The 22,255-nt window shown below is 38.7% G+C and overlaps 2 protein-coding genes across 3 annotated transcripts in view; both read right to left on the bottom strand.

The window, feature by feature from the left end:
* The window catches only part of MED23 (mediator complex subunit 23), a 32,349-nt gene extending 15,830 nt beyond the window's left edge, over positions 1–16,519 (bottom strand). The window contains exons 1-15 of one of the 2 annotated variants that reach the window (XM_071680607.1): positions 16,363–16,519; positions 14,176–14,369; positions 13,380–13,529; positions 12,432–12,564; positions 11,728–11,910; positions 9,639–9,744; positions 8,824–9,005; positions 7,000–7,248; positions 5,313–5,433; positions 4,562–4,730; positions 4,137–4,242; positions 3,375–3,554; positions 2,338–2,458; positions 1,302–1,485; positions 589–761 (exon numbers count right to left, since the gene is read on the bottom strand). In XM_071680607.1, coding sequence (XP_071536708.1) covers positions 589–761; positions 1,302–1,485; positions 2,338–2,458; positions 3,375–3,554; positions 4,137–4,242; positions 4,562–4,730; positions 5,313–5,433; positions 7,000–7,248; positions 8,824–9,005; positions 9,639–9,744; positions 11,728–11,910; positions 12,432–12,564; positions 13,380–13,529; positions 14,176–14,369; positions 16,363–16,428 — 2,317 coding nt within the window. In that variant the 5' untranslated portion in view covers positions 16,429–16,519. Of the gene's footprint in view, positions 1–588; positions 762–1,301; positions 1,486–2,337; positions 2,459–3,374; positions 3,555–4,136; positions 4,243–4,561; positions 4,731–5,312; positions 5,434–6,999; positions 7,249–8,823; positions 9,006–9,638; positions 9,745–11,727; positions 11,911–12,431; positions 12,565–13,379; positions 13,530–14,175; positions 14,370–16,048; positions 16,218–16,362 lie in introns of those variants that run through there. The other variant, XM_071680608.1, reaches the window with a different exon arrangement.
* A 2,536-nt stretch (positions 16,520–19,055) lies between these two features.
* LOC139758795 (UDP-glucosyltransferase 2-like) lies at positions 19,056–21,256 on the bottom strand. The gene is made up of 2 exons (XM_071680599.1): positions 20,466–21,256; positions 19,056–20,336 (listed from the first exon to the last, which is right to left on the bottom strand). The coding sequence occupies exons 1-2, from the start codon at positions 21,071–21,073 to the stop codon at positions 19,352–19,354; spliced, it is 1,593 nt and encodes a 530-aa protein (XP_071536700.1). The 5' UTR covers positions 21,074–21,256; the 3' UTR covers positions 19,056–19,351.
* Positions 21,257–22,255: the final 999 nt, after the last annotated feature.

Genomic DNA, 22,255 nt, shown 5'->3' with positions numbered 1-22,255 from the left:
ACAAGATGTAAGACAAAGTATCAGAAATTATATTGTTATGAAGATGTAAAACATAGGAAGCATAACCAATATTGTTTATATGAGGTTATGCTAAATTAAGAACTGAAAGGAAGAAACAAAGAATACTGGACAGAGTCAGGGTATTAGTAACTGACACATGTAAGTATGGAGTAAGTTGAAAAATATAGTAACTGACACATGTAAGTATGGAGTAAGTTGAAAAATACAAGAAATGGATTGCAAGGAGGAGGCCCTACACAGGTATCCAACTGGATAGTAAGAACCAGCAATCTGATTATAGACAGACATGGACTTCTAATCTCTCTTTATTTATATCTTCTTATGTTTTTGCATAATTTTTACAATGACTTTCAGTAACATTAAAAATAACTCCAAATATATTCAACTTTCTGGTTAAGATGGGATAAGTTAAATTACATTCAGTGTTTGTAGTTCCTTGAAAATTTATCATATTAGGGTAACCTTCTATAATTCTGGCAGTCATGGAAAAGCTAAAGCTGTGTGCCTATACATACATACAGAAGCCATTAAACCATTACAAGGGAATTAACTTAAGAAAAAAAATACCTGTTACATGTAATGCTCGAGCCATAGTCAGTACCAGCACTCGATTTAGTTCTTCTGAGTCTGTGCTGATGGAGTTAGATTTGGTATCAGAACAAAATGCATATCTGGTCAAACTTGGCATAACCTCCGAGTTCCCCAGGCCTGTGATCAATCGCAGTGCTACACTTTCCATGCTGAAAATTAAACAGACAAAAGAAATACTTATTCACTGTAAAACAATTGCCTTAAATGATGAAAAAACTTGTTAATCAATTCATGTGCAGATTTTTATAGAGTACTTGCAGTCATTCACATCAGGAGAGTTTAACTGAATTCAAGAATTTAGTGTATCAAAACTGCCATATATATGTTATATATATATGTTATGAGGTGAGTGCTACTGTGGTAGCCCAGCCTTTTGACAATCTTGTCGTAGAAGCAATACAAAGCATATACTCTCTCTCTTTCACAAAATCTCATTATAGGTATTTATTCATATATAGGTGGTCTTTCTTACTACAGAGAAATGCAAGTGATAGTGAGAATGTACAAGAAGGAAAGTATGAATCTGTAGTAGTATGAGAGTGAATGTTGGGAAGAAAGAAATTGACCCAGTAAAGAACCTAACATGTACATTTCTAAATGATTGACCCAATAAAGACTAACATTTACATTACTGAGAAATATTACCCACTGTCTCATCCTAGTACTGTTTCATTTCATCTGACGCTTACCAAAGGTGAATTTGAGTCATCTGAGTTGTAGTGTTCAGTGGTAGAGCAGCCATATGATGGATGGTAGAGAGCAGCTGAATTCGATACTGTGGAGGAGAGTGATGAATGCGGTGGATGAACATCTCTAGCAAAGCATGGAGGATGCTCCAAACATGGCTCTTGAACACCACTGTTAGTAGGCTGTCTAAGGAAAATAAAAGTAATGAAACATTAATTATTTTAATAGCTTTTTAGAGCTAATTGTTTCTCCTACCATAGCGAGGAAGCATCAGGGATCAAAGAACAATGGCCACATTTCCACACAACCACTGGAGCTGCATAAAAGAGCATGAAACAATATGTAAAAGTTCCACTTGCATTGTGAATAAAGAAAAGAACTAAATATCAGAGACTGGACACTTTGAAATTGGAGACAATAATGAAAATGTCTCAGGAAATTTACCAGATGTTAATCAACTAGTACAAGTAGCTCTTTGCATAAAAATGAAAGACTAAAAGATGGTAAAATATTTATTCACTTTGATGAGCATGTCTTTACATATGTTAAGAATGGGAATCGGTGAAGCAATTGACCAACTTGTAGAAATCTCAGCACCAAGACTTGATGGGACTCCGACTATAATTCTCACAAAGATGTAGGTCACAAGAGTAGTATCTCTCGTGATGCTATTGAGGCAATACACTGAACAATCTGGTATAGCAGTTATAAACAAAATGGCATGTACTAGTATAATACCAATTTTGTACATAAATGGGGATTCAAATGCCAAAAGAATACAGACCTGTTACTCTAGTATCACACTATCAAAGTATATGATGAAAGGGCAATTAAAAAAAAAAAAAAGCTTGTTAGTAACAAAATCAATCCAGGAAGTATACTTGAGAAAGGACTGCATATGCACTAGCAAATTATATGTGCCATGACCCTAATTATGCAGGATATCTCAGATCATCCTCATGTAATTTATGATTTGGCAATTCACATAAAGATTATTAAAATTCAAAACTAATGAAAAATTCTAATCTTCATACTCACTTATGAAATGTTTGATGCCAATGCTTTCTATCTCTGTGTAGACCAAGAGTCGTGCATATGTTTCAATCAGTGCTGGAGCCAATGCTACACCAGATTTATGCTGGGCTTGTTTTTGTATATGCTGGAAGTGTAATGATTAACCCTTAAACTGTGCAATCTGTGTGAAATATTTCTTCACTAAAAAAGCAGTTTTCCCCTTACAAAATATATCTATATCAAGTGTTATTCATAATGATACTTAAAAAATGAGAATACTTTCATCTATATTGGATTGGGAGGGTGTTTAGTAGGTGGAGATAGGCCTTGGTTGGTGGCATGGATACTCCTCATTCATATAAGAATTTGATGATTATGTTTTCCAGGTGTGGTTTCAATCTACATGCACCATAACTCATTACACCCTTTATGGTTTTTCCATGCATGATTTTAAACATCCCATATATATCTCATTCACATATTATTTTTACATATCTTTCTAAACTTGTGCTGACAGTCTCTCTCTCCTAGATGTTCAAAATAATAATTTATTCTGGTTCCTATATAGGAAAGAAGTTTGATGCCTATAATATCTTTCTGAGTTATGGCGGTAATGAATCCTGGGTGGTGAAGATAAAGCAAGGGTGTCGACAGAGTTTGGGTACTGATTGTCCTAAAATTTCAGGACGAAAGTTAAATCACAGAAACCATTTGCTTAAAGACTTGAAAGACATGGATAATGACTTTTCCATGACATAATACAACAAAAAATGTGGCCATGAAATGATAAATCAAATGAATGAGATAATTATAAAATGGTGCACCTGCTGGTGTTGGAGAAAAATAATACTGTAACAAGGATTTATGATTTACAATAATTAAGAATTACTAGTAATGTCTGGAGAAGTCTAGAGATAATGGCAGGTGGAGCTCCACTTATGCAAAGCCAGAAAAGGCAGACAGCTTGATGTACAAAATATATGAGTCTTTCATGCAAAGCTTAAATAATATAGTTATTTTACCCCTATTCCTTAATGGCAGAGCCAATGCATTATACATACCTGTGTAATGTTGTGTACAAGACTCATCTTGACATGAACAGTAAGAGCATCAAGCAATGTTATGGAGAGGGGTGAGGTACTACCAAGGGCCACACAGTTAATACCTGGCATTGGTACCGTTGATTTTTGATTTCCCTGAATGCTGTCTGACAAAGTTAGTATTGATCTCTGGAAGTACTCCTGGAAAACAAGCAAGCAACATTTGCATTATTCATATATGTAGAGTATCAAAACTGTACTCACAATCAAACTGTCATACAACCATTTGTATATCCCATTTTCTCATTTTTTTTTATTTTGCTTGGAGTTATTAATAATAGTTTTGAAGAGTGACAGATAACTGAAGGAGACCCTTAGTGCAACTTAAGCACTTTGTATTCTCAACTCACAGGTTGGGTTCAGTCCCATGGCTTGGCAGGAATCACAGGGTGTTATTCACTATGTGTGAGCATTGTCAGTCACTGCATCATACCTAATCTCCAACTTAGTAGCCTTCTTCACTGCTGAAGGCTGTTATCCCAAAAATAGAAATGATATAAAGGATATTGCATTGATATAAAGGATATTGCATTTTCTGGGGTCCCCAAAGATGTGGGAGATGGCATAATGGATTTTACTTACTCCAAGAACATATGCTGTATGAAATAAATTTCTAGATGGGAAACCACACAAGAATACAGTAGGAATATGAAAGGGTATAAAGGACATAACATGCAAAAGATGTGAATGAAAATGTCTAACAAGTGAAAAGAGTAATGATACCTGATTTGTGGAATATGCATTTACTAGGAGAGCAATTCTGTAATCAGGTGGAGTACCAGCAGTAATAAGTGGTAACTGTGGGTTGTGGGCTAAACTCTGTAAGAACCTGTAAAGATAAAAGAACAAAAGGAAAACAAAGCAGTTAGTGATCCAAACTGACACTTTACTCATTGAAATCAATATAGCAGCACTGATTCAGGAAAGAGCATTTACGTAATGCCATTGCTCATCTACATACTAGAATGCAACTCCAATGACAAATATATGAAACCTCTATCTGCCTCAGAATGAAATATCCATTATCACTTAAGTCATGTAAAATAAGACAATATAGTGGCAGGTTCTTCACAAAAAGTAAATTCTTCAAACAGTGCTTAATGTATAGCCTGAGAAGTGACTGCAAATATTTGTCATCTGTTACATACTCATGATGATTTTTAAACACTGGTGGTAATGATCGTGGTGTCTTGACATTATCTGCTTGTGCCTTTTTGAGAATATGCACAAGAATACACATGGCAGACATCTGCAGAGCACATCGTGGATCAGTATAGTCAGGGACAGGCAATGGCTCTTTCTCTGGATACAGCACCTCTAGAAGAAAAAACGTATGATACATTTCTTCAGCTTACCTTTTAACTACTTATTAACTCATCTCTTTTAATTACTTACATGAAGTATAGTAAAGATGGGCAAGAAAGATTAATTCTAGATGCAGGAAGGCAGTAAATGGAATATGAAATATGTTACATAAAATGACGTGGAAAAAAGAAAGCTATGGTAATAAAAGGGGTATGTATTGGAGAGCTCAAAAGGGTATGCTGAAATGGTTTGGACATATGGCAAAGATGAGCAAGGAAAGGATATCTTCTCACTCCAAAGGAATTCACATTGCAACTGGAAGTGGTGCAGTCTTGTGCTGCAGGAATCTCTGGAAAGAGATCCTGGGTAACACCACAACTCTTTCTTAGAAATTAGTCCTGGGTTAAGGATGATGATATAACCCCTTTAAAAAGGCACAGATTTAATTTGTGATGCATCTCCATGGAACACAATGAGCACTAAACAAGCTCCCACTGTACACAATGTGCATACCCATTACTATGGGAAAGTGTAACATAACTTTAATCATTCATTACTCATCAAGGAAATACAACTTCAAAAATCATTCCTTACCAATTAACCTAAGAACTGGAAGGAAGTCAGAGAACTGGTTCTTCTGTATACTGCCTGAAAGAAACTGCACTAACACCCACATCAGGTGGTCTCGCCCTGGGTGATTACTTTTTGCTTTTAGCTGAAAAGAAAAATGTTAAAGTCAATACATACATGTTTTCAGTATTTGGCAATGTCCAAGTTAGTGATACCTTATCACTGACTATTTTAAGTAAAAATTCAGATTAACTACTTTTTTCATTTTACTTTTCATACCAGTTCACTGTTTCCTGCACTTACAAGGCAGTGACAAGAAAAAACAAAGAAATAGCTTCATTTGCTCTCATCCATTCTCCAGCGGTGTAATGCAACACAACCACATTCCCCCTTTCCATTACCAAATCCCACAGACACTTCCATAGTTCCCCTGATCACCTTACATGCCCTGGTTCAATCCACTTACAGCACATCACTCCAATTCACTCTATTCCATGCACACTATATACTTTACTGTATGTTCAGGCCCTGAGCACTCTAACCCTTGTACAATCCATCTTTCAATCGATAATTTGATCTCCGCCTCCTTGTCCCCTTCACTTCAGACACATATACCCTCATTGTTAACCACTCTTCACTCATCTTCCATATGTCCAATCCATTTCAAATACACCCTCTTCACCTCTCTCAACCATACTCTTCTTATTACCAACCTCCCTTTCAACCTATCATGTCTTACTTCATCAACCCTCCTCAAACCACATATTGTCCACAAGAATTTCATTTCCAACATATTCACCCTCTTCCAAACTTTTATACCTACAGCCCAAGCCTCACATCCCTACAACACCATCAAGACTACTATACATCAAACATACCCTTTTTTTCTTCTTTACCTTTAATGATTTGAGAATGACTTCTTTCCATACTCTCCTCAATGCATATGACCTTTGCTCTCTCACCCATTGTATAGCACAATTCAGCTAACATGGTTCCATTCACTGCCATGTTCACTAACTCCAGGTTCTCTCCATTCAAACTTACACTCCAACTAACCTGTCTCACTCCACTGCTAATTATATAAGCATTACTTTTATAGAAATTTTCTTTTAATTGTCTCCTTTTACACACTCTTTCAGATACCAGCTTCTGCATTTTCTCACTTGAACCTGCCATCAGCACGTGTCACCCGCAAACAACAGCTGACTCACCTTGCAGCCCCTACCATCCCTACAGGCTGAATACCTGCTCATCTTGCCAAAAATCCTGCTTTCAACTCCTTCACCATTCCATCCATAAACAAATTAAACATCCAAGGTGACACACCACACCCCTAATATAAACCCACCCTCACCTGGAACCATTCACCATCCTCTCTTCCTACTGGCCTTAATCTTGCAATAAAAACTGTTTACTGCTTGTAGCAAGTGGGAGAGACAACTGGTATATATATGGCAGGGATATGGAAGGCATGTGGCAGGATTCAGTGATCATGTTAAAGGGATTAGTAAACAACCATCCAACTACCCACAGTCAATACATTCTATAATTCTAATAAACAATCTTTAGATTGAATTTAAAAGCACAGTTGACATATTGACCATTACCTAACAGTATGCCAACTTTTGTAAATACTGCACAAGGACAGAAACCACAGGATGAATAAAAAATCATTCTAAATTTAGTCCTAGTTCCATATACTGACATTTACCTTCTCATGTAGTCTTAAAACCAGAGATGGAAATGAGATGAGCTGGAATAATACAAAGTATATAAGAAGGGAAGACAGGTGAGCACAGGAGCATGGATTGTGGTCTGGAGATGCTGATGAGGATCCATTGCCAGAAGAGCCATTGGTAGAGGATCCACTGCCAGAACTGTCAACACGACTGCAATCTTCCATGGCAGTAACCATCAACTCAACTAGCTGTTCCTCTAGGGCTATGCATCGCTGCTTTTGCTGCAAATAGATTATTTAAGTAAATAATTAGCTTCTCAAAGGCTCTTCAATTTCAAAACTTCAATCTAGTTTTTAAGTTTTTCATGTTCTGTTTTATCATGTTTGAGTTTTGGTAAAAGAAGAATCATTTATTATGTTTACCATACTACTAAGCCTGCAAAGGAGTTGAGAAAGTTTTCTGGATATCATAAATACACATTTATTCCTGAGGCCTCTTACAGCACCTCAAAAAGTAATAATTTGTCAGTAAACAACTGCAACATCAGGTCAAAATTAATGATAAAAAAAATAGCCCTTACAAAGTAAAGACTTTTTCCTGCTGTATGATGCTATAAAGTTCATGAGACTGGTTCTCTTCTCAAATCAGAGATGTTTCTGTAGAATACTCCGTAGTCATGAAATATGGATAAGAAATTGGAAAATTTATCAACAATAAGCTCATATAAGTTCTGGTTCAGCAATAAACTTACAGATGGCATCACCATCTAGCCACCTTCCCTGCCCTTGTAAACAATCATGTCAATCACTAATCTTTCAACCAAATCAATAAATTAAAATCAGTGATATGGTAAATACAAATCTGAAGGATGTGAAAGCATACTTTTTGCACGTTAATATCTAGTAGTGATACACAGATCAGCCTTTTAATTCTCATGGTATGGGACTAAAAATGTGAATTAAAAACTCAGAAGGGTGAAATTAGTTGCTGAAGAATGAGAATGTAATACTCACCTTTGAAGAAAAGTTAAATTTGAAGCTCAGACAGTGCAGTGAAACAGGGCAAAGTAGAGGTTAGGCTGATGTGAAGGTTGATAAAGAATACATTAATAGAGGCTACTATGGAAATATGTGTTAATATAGCTTATGCTGTGGAAACAAAGGTTAATATGGTGGAATGAAGATTTCACTGGTTGAGAAATTAGTGTTTGGAAGAAGCTATAATTACTATAAAATTGTAATAAATGAAGGGCAAAGAATGCAGAATATATCCCAATATGAAAAGTGCACATAAACGAAAGGAGAGCCAATGAGGATCTTGGGAGAAAACTAAATGATAAAAACAAATGATTATGGTGATAACTAGTCAAGAAAATCATGCACCTTCAAATAGGCAATGCTTTCATTAGTGCAACCACCATTACCATACCAGGAGTTAATATTCATCACATTAAGGATGAAATGAAAGTAAGGGATCTCTATGTTTATAAGCAGTACTGCATCAGTTATTTACAGTCCAACTAGTTGGGTCTAATGTGAAGTTCTGAGGTACCTCTCAATCACATTGTTCAGGCTTTCTTTTTTTGTTTGGAAATTCTAGAAGCAGAGACGTTCCTAGTTTGATACGGGGCATGAGTCTTCTCGACAAACCCAAAATTAAATAACCGTTTCTCGAAACGATACTCTGTGTTATATCCAATTAAAACCATTACATGCCTCTTTACTCCCTCAAAAGTTCAAACACTTCTTATGAACAGCATTAAAGTTCAAAATAAAGACTGTCTCTTCATTCATAATAAGTACAAAAGAATATAATTTCATATTTTAGATACTTCAAGACAAGCATAACACATCTACCTTTTTCTGAATGTCTATAACAGTGCAAACCATTTCACGGGAATATGGCTGCCTTAGAATGTAGCGCAGAAGGCCAGGCTGGGGTTCCAGGAGCTCAGGGTTGTATGGTAGTGCACCCTTTAACTGGAACTTCAGGGTTACAGGGTCTAACTTCCAGGATGTGATGGATGGACTGTTGTGACCTAGATCATTGAAAGAGAGTTTATAAATATAGTTAGAAAAAATATGGGAGCATTAGCAACACCATTCATGATTAAACAAGACTTGAGTCACCCAAATAGTTTTCCATCAGAAGAAATAATGAAAGTATGTATAGAAGAACAATAAATATGAATCTTTTACATTAACACATCAAGCATAGCAAACTCCAAGCAACTACTGCATCTGCAGTGGGTGGTTTCCAAGTTTAGGACAGTGTATGAAAGGAGACAGTTGAGACTAACGTGAGAAAAGCATGGTTATTAGGTTTACTAACAGAAAAGACATTCTAGAGTGAGTTTGAATGGAGAGAACTCAAAGGGAACAAAGCATTTTAAATACCTGGGAGTAGGTATGGCAGCATAAGGGAACTAGTGAAAAATAGGTAAAACAGGACAAATTACCATTTTTATATTTAGAGAAAAATTAGCACACCAAAGGAATGAAACTGGAAATTAATTCCACTACACATTTCCCTCAGTAATAGGTGGTTTCAAGCACTGGTCTTCCTCAACCATTTGCCACTACCAAAAAGTAAAGAAAACAACAAACAATTACACAGACACCATTATAATACATATCATTACTTTACAGAAGATCATAACTGAAACACTAACCAGTGTGTTCCACAATAGGTCGGAGTTTTGGACGTGCCATTATTGACAGCATCTGGGCAGCTCTACGAAACTTGTCAACAAAGTCTGTCAGCAGTGATGCCAGTTTCTAGTAATGAAAAATTACCATTATCAGATATATAGGAAATATTTCAGTAAGTGAGTGATGACAGATTCACTTATTTCAAAAAGAGAATAAATCTTGTATATGAGGGAGATGGGTATGTAGGGGTGACGTGAACCTTGCAACCTTTGTCATGTGGAAATAAAACCTGCAAACAGGTGAAAAAAACTAAGAATATCTAATAAGAATATTTATGTACACTTAGTACGAATACTAAAATCTACCTAAAAAAGCACACGGTTTAATTACCAAATCGTACAGTTTGGGGAGAGTTTTACTCTCTCAGGGTCCCTATCTAAAACAGCTTCTTCCATTGTACAGCATTTTAAACTTCTTTATGCTGTCAGCATTCACAGTTTCTTCCCTTTGTTTATTCCCAAATCTTTCACAACTGTTAAATTAAAAAGTATTCCTTTGCATCTTTTTTTAACATGTTTCTTGCTTATTTTCAAGTTATGGCCTATAGCTGCTCAATTTCTTGTTCATTGATGACATAGCAAACTTACATTTAAAACTTTAAAGGTTAATATCAAGTGTCTTCCTACTCTTGTCTTTTCAGTGTTAGACAAATTAATGATCTCTAACCACTTGCTGAACCTTACCTCTCTTAATTCCAGTACCAACATTTTTACTCTCTCTGGACCTTCTTTATTAGATTTTTGTGCTTCTTTAACTGCTGTGACTAAACTTGAGGGGCGTATTTTGGTTTTGGGCTAAAACACAATATGAACAATTTGCATAATATTTCTTAATCAATGTATCTGCATGCAGCAATTTTTAATATTTCTCAATGAACAGGATTTCTCCTTATTTGTATTCCTAAGTTGGGGTTCTAGGAACAGCTTAGGTGTCATGTCGACTTCCAAATCCTTTTCACACCAATTCCTGCAACACACTGCTATGCAGCTACATAGTATTTCTACTGAGCCCTTCTTTCACCTTGTCCCATTCTCATTACTTGGCATTTACTTGGGTTGAATTTCATCATCCATGTATCAAACCAACTTTGGAGTTTGATCTTGTACCCTTGCAAGTTGATGCAATCCTCCTCACCTTTCTCCTTCCCTATGACTTTGGCATCATGCACTCAATATACAAGTATGAGTCCAACACCTCCAAAAAGTCATTTACACAGATCTAGAAAAGCAATGCCCCAGGACTAAACCCTGAAGCATACCATTGGTGACCTAGCCCATTTGGAGAAAGCTCCTGACATGGGTCCTGTATTCACCCTCCATTAAGATAATCTTCTGTCCATATACATATAATTTTAAGTGCTTAGAGTGCCTGGACACAGATGAACATCAAGACTAACACTGCCACGCCCAGCTAGAGACAAGCAGATATATTGCAACTTTCTGCTGTTATACTTATAAAAAAAGGCTTCATATCTTTTAACCTTTTCATATGGATGAATTTTGTCCAAAATGGTATCCTACACATAAAGACTTTTGGTCTCAGAACTTGACTTAAATTATATCATTCTCTTGAAATGATCAAAGACCCTGGCTAAGTTCAGATCTCTTGTCAAGCAAATCTTAAAAGCTAGTGCATAGTGGCATGTTTTGTCTGAAATACAAGCCTCTAAGCCTTTCAAAGTAGTATGCTCAGTGCATCTTTTAGTATAATAACCATTTAAGATGGTGAACTTGCATGGGTCTTCATAAAACAGGATATAAAAATACAGTTTATATAAGCGTCAACTCTATTGTATAGCCAAGTTTTGCACTGCTGCTGCCATGCAATTTGATCATAAGTGATAAAATGCAAGATTGAGCTTAGAGTCAGGTTAATCACAAGTAGGAAGGTGATGGGAATGAAGGTTATGTAAAACAACTGCTACAGTATCTAGAGATCACCAAATGCTGGCAAGATGATTTTGTTTTATTTTGTCTTCCTGAAAACAGATCACATACTAAAATAGAATATTAAATCTAGAATACTTTGACAAAATATCAAAATACCAACCCAATGTGGCCACTGTTTGTAGTCTGGAAACAGCTTGAGAAGTTCATTTACAATAAAATATCCAGGAAGAAGGGATGCATTTCGGTCAAATATTAAGTTCATGACATCATACAGTGCATCTACAAGATGTAACTGAGACCGCCGAAGATTGGTTGGAAGTTGCCGGGCACGGTCTAAGCACATCTGAAACACCATGGTATAGCATTCTAATTTACATAGTTATAAAGTTTATATATATTAACTTCTCAAGGATTTTGATCATCAAGTTTAACTTTACTATTATTCACTTACAACAGGTTTTTTTTCCTTACTTACAAACTTTAATAATTATAATAACTAGAGTAATCTTGAGCATCTCTCTATCAGTTAATAAAGACCTTGTAAACAAAACTACAAAATCATTTACCTTCATATTAAAGAATATACAAGTTTACAGCAATGGTTTTGGCAACATTACCAGTTGATTATCATTAGACCCTACACCAATCTCTAGAATTTCTAGAATAAACACTATTTTTCATACTACCAATCAGGGAACTCAAATCCTCTATCTTTCTCTCTGTGATACTGCTGCACACAAAATCATGTGTTGCAACTGTAAATGTGGTAGGTCCATATTACTTTGAAGTCCTTATCCTCAAAGGTTCTGACATGATTATGACAGGTTCAACTTTTATGCTTAAAAATTTCTCTCACAACCTTACCTTCATAATCTCACGAACTCCTTTGTAGTCAACTCCAGTTATTATTTTCTTAATGATACCAAATGCTGTTACCCAGAAGATGTCATGATCAGGGATGAGGTTTTCATTTGTTAGTAGACTAATGCAAACCACTCTGAAAGATGTACAATAGGTTTTTATATCATAGAGATGAAAATCAGATATCAGTCAAGTAATGAGTAAAATAGTACAATATTTACATGTGTAAGTACCCATTCAGCTCTGCTACATCAGTGGCACATCACATGCAGACCAAGAGGAGTAATGGTAATTCTAAAAAAAATCTTAGAATAGGAATGTACATTTATGGATTTACAAAAATCACATGATGAAGTAAATATAAAAAAGAAATATGGGACATTCTACCTTTCCATAGTGAGCATGGAATATTTTTTTACAAGATTTTAAGAAACAGGCTTGAGTGAGCATATGGAGGTATGGGTATGTTGTGAAATAGGGAGAAAAAATACTTCCCATGTACTCCCTACGTGTCGTAGAAGGCAACTAAAAGGGAAGGGAGCGGGAGGGCTGGAATTCCTCCCCTCTCGTTTTTAATTTTCCTAAAGAAGGAACAGAGGAGGGGGCCAAGTGAGGATATTTCCTCAAAGGCTCAGTCCTCAGTTTTTAATGTTACCTCGCTAACACGGGAAATGGCGAATAGTAAAATATATATATATACCCTAGCCTGAGCCAGGTACCCACTTTATCAACCAATCCCTAATGGTGGATGAACTGCTGGGTTGGCTATGAAGCAACTGCCACAACCAGGATTTGAACCTCAGTGCTCGACCCTGGGTGGCCCATGAATGCGTCACAGTCAGGAACACTAACCGACACACCACGAGAGTCCATGTAGGCAGCACATGAGAAGTGAGAAAGAGAGAAACATACTTGTATGTGAGACTGAAGATATAAGAGAATTTAACCTACTTTGCTGAAACTGTATTGGAGCTTGTAAGATGAGTCAGGGTCGAAGCCACAAACTGAGCACGATAAGGATTGTCCTGTCGAGCTAGCACTGATACAATAGTGCCAACTCCTGCCTCTTGTAATCGCACTGCAACGTCATTTCCTGTGGGTCTGAAATTTGACATAGCATTTCTAAATCAAATTGTACTGAGGCATTCTTTTCACAAATACAAATAAATATTAAAGAAAGAAGTGACTATAATGAAAGTGTAACACTGAATCATCATGACAACTGTCACACAAGATTTAGTATTTTGCTTGTTTGTTGGTTTTCCCTTAGCTTATGATAGCCTCACTACTCATTTGTTTTACATTTTCCATTTCAATCTCTTCACATTTCCCTTCAATGCTTTTCTGAAATTTACTTTCTTAGTATCCTGGTACCATTTTGAAAGTAACATAATAAGGTAAGCTGCGATCTATGAATTCTCCACACATTCTAATGTTGGTTTTTTTTTTTTTAAAAAACAGTAATAGAGCCAAGGTATGAAATATTAAAAATTTCAGGATGCTCATCTTCAGAACATATTTCAAAAACTTTGACAGTCCTTTTAAAATTGCTGAAATATCCAGAGCCAGACTCTATTTCCTCTGCTTCATAGCCATGGTCAATCCACCCCTAGATAGCCATGAAATTAACTGTAATATAATGGATGGAAAAATGTAAAGAAGCATAAACAAAACATTTCGAAGCATATGATGGCCACTCGACTCTGAGACACTAAACTGATTAAATCCTGGTAGTGTGGTAACTTACTTGGATGTTTCAGAGCCCTTCTGCCCTCCTCCTTGCTGACTATCCTGACCAGCATTTGCAGTGTTTGCTGCATCTATGGCTTCAGAGAATACATGCTGGAGGTCTTCACATACAGTGTTAAGGCGAGTAGAGTCTTTTTCAGACTTGGGTACTACCAACAAGTTGATGAGAGCCTCTTGAAGGGCATCCACTTTCTGAAACAAATTATAAATAGAAAGTGTTGCAGTCCCTTACAAATATCAACTTCTTTTATCCAATTTATCATTCTGCTCCTATCACTGCTTTCTAGGAAGAAGCTACTCCAAACACCATGGTCACAACATTTCATTCATCCATGCTAAACCACTCTTGCACACTTCATGACCAAGTCCTTCCAACTCATTTTTGGTATTCCCATACCTCATTTCTGGTTGCCTCACTCAGTAACATTACATATCATTCTAACAAAGTGTACGACTTTTAACGTTACATAAATATACCTCAAATTTCCTTGTGTAACTTGTTAGTAATACATTCCACACAAATGCTGCCTCAACCACCATGGTCTGTACATATCACACTCAACCATACTAACAACCACTTCAGAAACCCTCTGGCTCTGTCTTTTCAACTCATCACTGGGATTTACTTTCCCTTGTTTTTCATCACACCTCTCAAAAACTACAGATACTTCTGTCATTCATTCCACATCTTGCCAACAACACGAGAGATTTTCTTCTGTGCTCACAACTACTTCACACCTTCTCTGTTTACAATCCAACAGCATTCATCTTCATTTCTAAATGACAAAGATGTACACTTTTAGTGTTGTTCATACAAGCCTGAATCCACTTCATGTTAACCATACATCAGCAAGTCTTACTATTTTTTCAGTACGAGAAACCACGAAAGTTCAGTTTAGCTCCGCAGCACTGTAATGGTAATGTAATGCTTCAGCCAAGTAACATTAATAACTTCAGATGTAGTAGTGTAGATGTAGTGTAATTTTGCAATTCAATGAAAGTGTGTAATAAATAGATGAGAGCGTTGGAATGTGCATACTGCTAAACAGTGGAAAATATGGCGTCACATCATTGGGATGTAGCTTACAAAACAAAATCATAAAAGTTAATTTGAAAAAGTAATATATTGCCAATACAAGCAAATATTTCACTAGTTTACATGATCTCCCACAGAATTATAGATGTATTTCAACACCCATGCTGCAATACCCTAGGATTCCAGTAGACTTCTTTGTTTGGAGAGACCCCCTTATGTGAATTTTTCGTTATTAGCTCCATGATTACACTATTAAACTATGGCAGTAAATATTGTCCATTAATGAATTAGGCTGTTATTATATTTCAACTATTTATTATATTCAGTAGCTATTAACACTTTGGATATTCATAACCCTCACCACTATCACTTTCAATAAATCAGAATAATATAGGATGATCCACATTATAACCTCGCCAGTCTTATTCTTTTCAGTAAAGACATCACTGTTACAAGATATTCACTCAATTTTCAAGGTTATTAGCGGCCAATAAATGAATTATTACTTTACCAATTATGACATCATCCCAGTGAAAAACTCAATGCTTATCCAAAATTTTGCCACACGTATCACAATAAAGGGCTACAAGATTAATATAACCATGCAGGTGCTTAAGTTTTACTTCTCATTGAACAGAGTTTGATAATTAACATAAAAATTACGCAAGGAGAAAGTTGAGAACTACTTAAAACCTGCTAATAGGGGAACAGATCATTATATGAATTTGCAAAACTAGTGAACAACTTTAAACACAACACATAATGACGGTGGTTTAAAAACTCTACCAGCTGTGCAGTGACCAAAAAAACACCATTTGTTTCATCAATCTCTTACCAAGACACTCAAGAAGATTTCATTGATTCTACTTTCCATCATGACTGCCAAGTCTTCCATGCGAATTGGTAAATCACATTATTTTGTGACAAGTGACGAACAATCTCAGTGTCGTTACACTTCCTGCTCGTTAGGCAGTTTCTGCCAGCTGACCTCAGTGTTTTGTATCACCCACTACTGTAGTAGGAAGAGGCATATAATGGTACTTTGGAGCGGAAAAAAAAACTATGGTTTTACCAAATGGTAATTTCAAGGGTTAAATATTCCTTCATTGACCCAAACGCAGGAGACCCTATGGCTTATTAATTTCTTACCAAAATATCCATAAGAAGTTCATTGACTTTAGTTTCCGTCATGGTTGCTGATTCAGAAATCACCATATTTCAGAATAATACTCGTTTACTCTCATCACGCCTCCCTCGTTATGTAGTTTACCAATCTTTGTTTTTGTTGTTGTTGTTTACACTGACAAATATAGCCAGAAGAGATATTCTGTAGCTCGAGTAACGGCATTAATTCACTAGACAGTAACCGTGGTCAGTAGTATTTGTGACGAACGATAGATGACGCGCAGACCTTCTCTGTGTCTGGTCTGGAAATATAGAATTACACTCAAGAACATGGTAGGTACATTTAAATAGAGACAACTCATAATTCTTTTTCTTTTCAACAAACGGTTAGAACATTATTATCCACTGAGGAACGTGGGAAACAGCAAATATGTGAGAACGCAAGCAAGTATGAATATGTACATGTTTATATATGTCCGTGTATGTGTATGTATATGTGTATATGTTTATATGTATATGTATGTATGTATATGTGCGTGTGTGGGCGTTTATGTATATATGTGTGTAGATGAGTGGGTGGGCCACTCTTCGTCTGTTTCCTGGCGCTATCTCGCTGACGCAGGAAACTGCGATGAAGTATAATGATAATACTATATATATATATATATATATATATATATATATATATATATATATATATATATTCATTTATTTATTTATTTATTTTTATATTGCAGTAGGTCACGGTGACGCGCATGATCTAGTATTTGCTGATAATCACGAGGAAAAATGAAGCACGGTAAAGTCCTAAGTGCACTTTCGTGAGATTAATACATCCCCTGACGATGTATTAAAATCACTTGAACGTGCACTTGGTACTTGTCGTGTTTAATTTTTCCTTGTGGTTATCAGTGTAATTGATATATGCAAAAAGCACACGAGTAGCGAGTGTGCATTAAGATGCAGGGGACACCACAAGAAAACGCTTCCTTCTGGTTTTACCTTCATATATATATACCTTCATATATATATTTACCTTCATATATATATAATTGCAGAAGGTCAGTGCTGCGCGTGATCTAGTATTTGCTGATAACCAAGTGGTTATCAGCAATTATGTGTGTGTGTGTGTGTGTGTGCGTGATGGGCAACAAGAGCTCAGTTAAAGAAAAGGAGAAGCACTGAAGATAGTTGTAGAAAACAGGGTACGAGGATAAGACGAGTGAAATTAATTGATTGGGAGACCTGTGATTGACAGACTGGTAAGAAATATATAAAATGGGTATACATATGATTCGTATAAACCCAAAATTGTTATAGCTTAGAATGTATGTACAAGCCTCTTGTTACAATGAGACTACATTCTCTTCCGGGCCAGCTGTAAATAACAAGCGTTTTTCCTTAATCCTATGAAAACATATGATAAACATTTAACCTTAATGCTGTACTGTAAATGTGAAATTCATGACTTTTTCTTGAATACACCCAAATTAGCAACAAACACGATCGTTTAGGGAAAACTTAAAATTTGAGCGAGTTCAAGGGGAGATATTCTCTCTTCAGTCATTATAGTTATAATATTCATCATTATTATTATTGATATTATTATTACTATATCATTATTCGGCCAGCCTTAAACCTAGCTTGGATAATTTGATAGGACACCTGAAAAATGCCAACTTCACTACACCATCAAACCTACATCAAAATTGCACTCTCATCTTCACTGACTTGCATCATCACTCCCCCTTTATGTTTTCTACATCCATAGCTCACTGCTTCTGGACTTGAGCCTAGTTCACAGCTCTTCATAACGCCCTCGTCTTCGCTAAGTTCAGAGCTGGCCTTCCACCTGGCATGGGTCATTTTATGTCCATCATACTCTCCTTCACTGAAAACGGCCGCCATCATGACTTAACCCTCATCGTCACTGCTAAGGTAATCATAAATGCTTCCTGTAACTACACCCTTGATTTACACTGACCCGTGTCAGTGATATGAAGAGTGTAGTTGTTAGTCATTACTACTTCTCGTAACTTAAAACCCTCCATATCACTCACCTTTGACCTTACTATTCTGGATTACAGGTGAACTTTTCCATAGACAGACGTTGTTGTACAACTCCGGGCAGGACCCCAAGGTAAAGGTGACTTTTTACTCGCGTTGTTATGGACACGGACTAAGCTGAAGGATTCGGGCACGAATGGCTGAAATGGGTCATGATGCCATACTTGGAACCTCAGCAATATGACAACCGAAGACCTACCTTTACAATTCACCTTAATGCACAGGACAACAGATCAGTCCAAAGCAGCATTGGCAGTAGACAGCACTGACTTTCCCAAAACACTCAACAGTATGAATGAGTCTGGCACATCACCGCACACTTTTTGACCTTAGGAGCCCAACGTTAAGATCCTGACGGCTCTGTCTCTAACGGAGTTACTCTTAGCAGGAGTCTCTCTTCAGCGGCCTACCCCAGGGAACTTGCTTGGGACCAGTTATGTTCGCTAACCAATACTGACAGTTGTTAACTGTCAGTTAGATTAAAAAATTGTCAGACATACTCGATGAATCATTTATCATTTGAAAAAAGAAAAAAAAATATGCTGACGACTGTGCAAATATTGTATGACAACCTGAGTTAGTAGTGGTATTCTGATATTCCGACACAAGATTGTAGGAGAGTCTGCAGAAAAGGTCACAAACAAACTCGATTTATTTTATGTTTACTCTGACAATTTGTATAGTATAAAAGTTACAGTTATAACATTTACATATTTTCATTATACAGGTCGAGGAAATGAAACACTGACGGGATGAATATGTTGTATCAGGCTGGCACAGCAGCCTTGTGACTAGCTAAGGATGATGATGATGAAGGCAAGATTTACAGTATGATGATGGATGTGATGACTGGTATGCTCAGGTACATGTTAATGTTGACGTCTGCTGTCAGCTGATGATGCTAACGACGCCACCATTCGGGTCTTTGGTTCCCGCAGCAGGTTGTTCACTGCAGCTTGGAGTGTGTTCGTGCAGCTGTGAGGAGCGATGAGGAAGCCTTCCTGAAGGTCCGTAGGAGGGCTCGCGTGGCCGCCTTCAACGCCCACCACAGAAGCAACATCACCACCACAGCGGCCGCCGTCAGGACGGCAGCCACGTCCAGCAGGAGGTACTGGTGGAGGGGCATGCTTGCCGCACGTGACCGCAAGTGCGGAGCGCCGTCGTACCGCAGAACATGTTCGCTCCAGTACACGGCGCGGTCCAAAGGTGACGTCTCCTGGTCGCGCAGGAGTCTGGAGCGTTCAGCCACCCTCCTGCCGTAGCCCTCGTCCTTTACAACACTTGTGATGGCGTCATATACGGCCTCCTCTGTAAGGGTCTCCAACGTCAACTCTTTACCTAACCCAAGAGTTACCGCCTGGCGCACGTTGAGGTGCTGGTCACTCATGAGCGGCAGTCCTACCACAGGCACGTTGTGGTACACGGCCTCCTGCAGCGACAGCAGTCCGCCATGCGTCAGGAAAGCGCGCACGCGCTCGTGGCCAAGGACGTCTTGCTGAGGGAGCCAGGAGTGTGTCATAACGTTGGGCGGCAGGTCAGGGATGGCGCCGCCCTCCCACTTCCACAACACCCGGTAAGGTAGACGAGCAAAAGCTCTGACCAGAGACCCACGCACGGACGACGGCAGCTGTTCGCTGCGGATGGTCGAGCCGAGACTGAAGAGGACCACAAGCACGGGAGACGAGTCCAGGAAGTGACGCAGCTGCGGGTCCTGCAGGGGGAGTGGCGCACGGCAGTGCATGGCACCCACTTCCACTACGTTAGGCATGAGAGGGCGCGGGTGGCCCAGAGAGTAGTGGGAGTTGACGAACACCATCGACACGTTCTTCTCTACTTCGGACAGTGACACCGTCGGATCACGCAGGAACCTCTGCACCACACCGTCCAACCGGTTCAGGACAAGGTGACTTCGCAGGTAAGGACTGATGAACCTGTGGGAGGTAAAGGATAAAGTATGAACAACACCTTCACACTGTTCATGGCGAGTGTGACCACAATGTTATCATATATATAATTTACTGTACATCGTAACAACACTAGAGGAGCGGCACCAAACTTACCGGACGAGGGTGTTGACGGTTCTCTCCCAGAGCGTCATGTGGTCGCCGTAGCTGAGATACTGGTTGGGTATGTAGGCCGGGTTCTCAGGGTTGCCCAGCAGGTCTGCAGTCCATGGGGTCAGACCAGACGTGGTCACGTAGATGAAGGGAACCTTGTGCTTGAGGACCAGTGCCAGACCGCACTCGTTCATGAAGGCCGGCAGGAGAATAAGGTCAGGCTTGGTCACCCAAGCGCTCTGCACGCCGGGGTCACGCAAGAAGGCGTCGCAGTATTCCGGTAAGTTACGGAGAACTTTCTTCATCACCTGAGAGTTGACGTCTTTGCCGGAGCTCGCCTCACGCATTTTGAACACGTCGAAACCGCCCGTCACTTTCTGGACGGTCTGCCAAGCCTCGCTGGCGACCAGGTCGGTGTAGGAGCGCGAGACATTAGTGGGTCCTGCGTGTAGCGATGCCACGGTCACCTGGTGGCCACGGCGACCCAAGGACTCAGCCAGAGGCGTCAGGATGTTCTTATGGGAAGGAGAACCCAGCGGCAGTACCATCAGGACACGGGACCCTTCAGTCACTGCTGCCAGAGAAACCAAGACAACAGTGAACCAATTCATGGTAAAGGAAAGTCTTGAGCCAAGTGTAGGTTTTCAGGATGACCTGAATTCAGAGCTAGAGTGTGGTGAACTGTCTAGCGTGAGGAGGGTAGTATCATCTGAATGGTGGGCGTGTAGCGCGGTATTATATACCCACGGTGAGGTGGGTGGGAGGGAGGGGCCAGAGGTTGTCCCGGCGCCATTGGTCATTCTTCCCACCTCTGTCAGCATTACCGCCTGCCACACCACGTCAGTGTATGTGCACCACATCACGTACAGTCGTGCTTGTCACTCCACATACACGTGCACAAGTGCAGAGTGGTTAAAAGGAAAACTTCGTCATATGACATAATGATATGGAAGGAGGAAATATAGCTATAATTGTTCAAAGACTGACAACCCACCAGCTGGATCGTTTAACAAAGACGTAGGTCGGCTATACCTTTGATAGGTCTCGTGCTGTTTATAATTACGTCGATCGAATAAACCAAGGACAACTTCCTGTATTTGCGTCGGCCGGTTTACTAACTCATCTCATTAGCATATGTTATTCAATACTGGGTGTCACTTAATTTTAGGGGAGAATAGTCGACGTAAGTGTTACTCTCAAGCGTATTCATCACAGTTAAGTTGTTGTACGAGCCTCACCTTGGTTTAGTAGGGACGTGCTGTTCACCCCGTGGAGCTTAGAATTAGGCAACGTAATAGGCGGCGGACAGCCCCAGCCGTTGGAGTGACTGACACTACGACCAGCGTTCAGACTACCACCAGCGCTCAAGAGTCGTGGGACATACCGGTAAAGTTCTTCTCAAAACAATCGTCAGCGGTAATGGTTTCATTCAATAACAGTGGTCGCTTCTGTGTGATCAATCACTTGTTTCACCATCCCATATGCTGTGGGCAAGACATTACAGACAGTCGACAAACTTCGATTGTAATGTAATGGTTTAAAAAAAAAGTGACTACATGGCAAATAGGGTTTCCTTCCTACGGAAACATTTGCACCGGACCTTTTGCCTTTGTTAAAATTGTACAACAGTAATATCAAGACAGCTGATAGTCCCAGGACTCATATGAATGTTGCTTGAATGGAAAGCTAGCATGAAAACCAAACTTCTCTCTCAATACGAGAACGAGAAGTGGTGATGCTTGTAACAGGTCTCTCTCATTACCTCTACCAATGGAACGTGTGTGATACATGTC

This window comes from Panulirus ornatus, chromosome 31 (assembly GCF_036320965.1).
Source record: "Panulirus ornatus isolate Po-2019 chromosome 31, ASM3632096v1, whole genome shotgun sequence".
NCBI classification, from domain to species: domain Eukaryota; kingdom Metazoa; phylum Arthropoda; class Malacostraca; order Decapoda; family Palinuridae; genus Panulirus; species Panulirus ornatus.
Note: the sequence above shows the minus strand (reverse complement) of the source record. Positions and strands in the feature narration are given on the sequence as shown.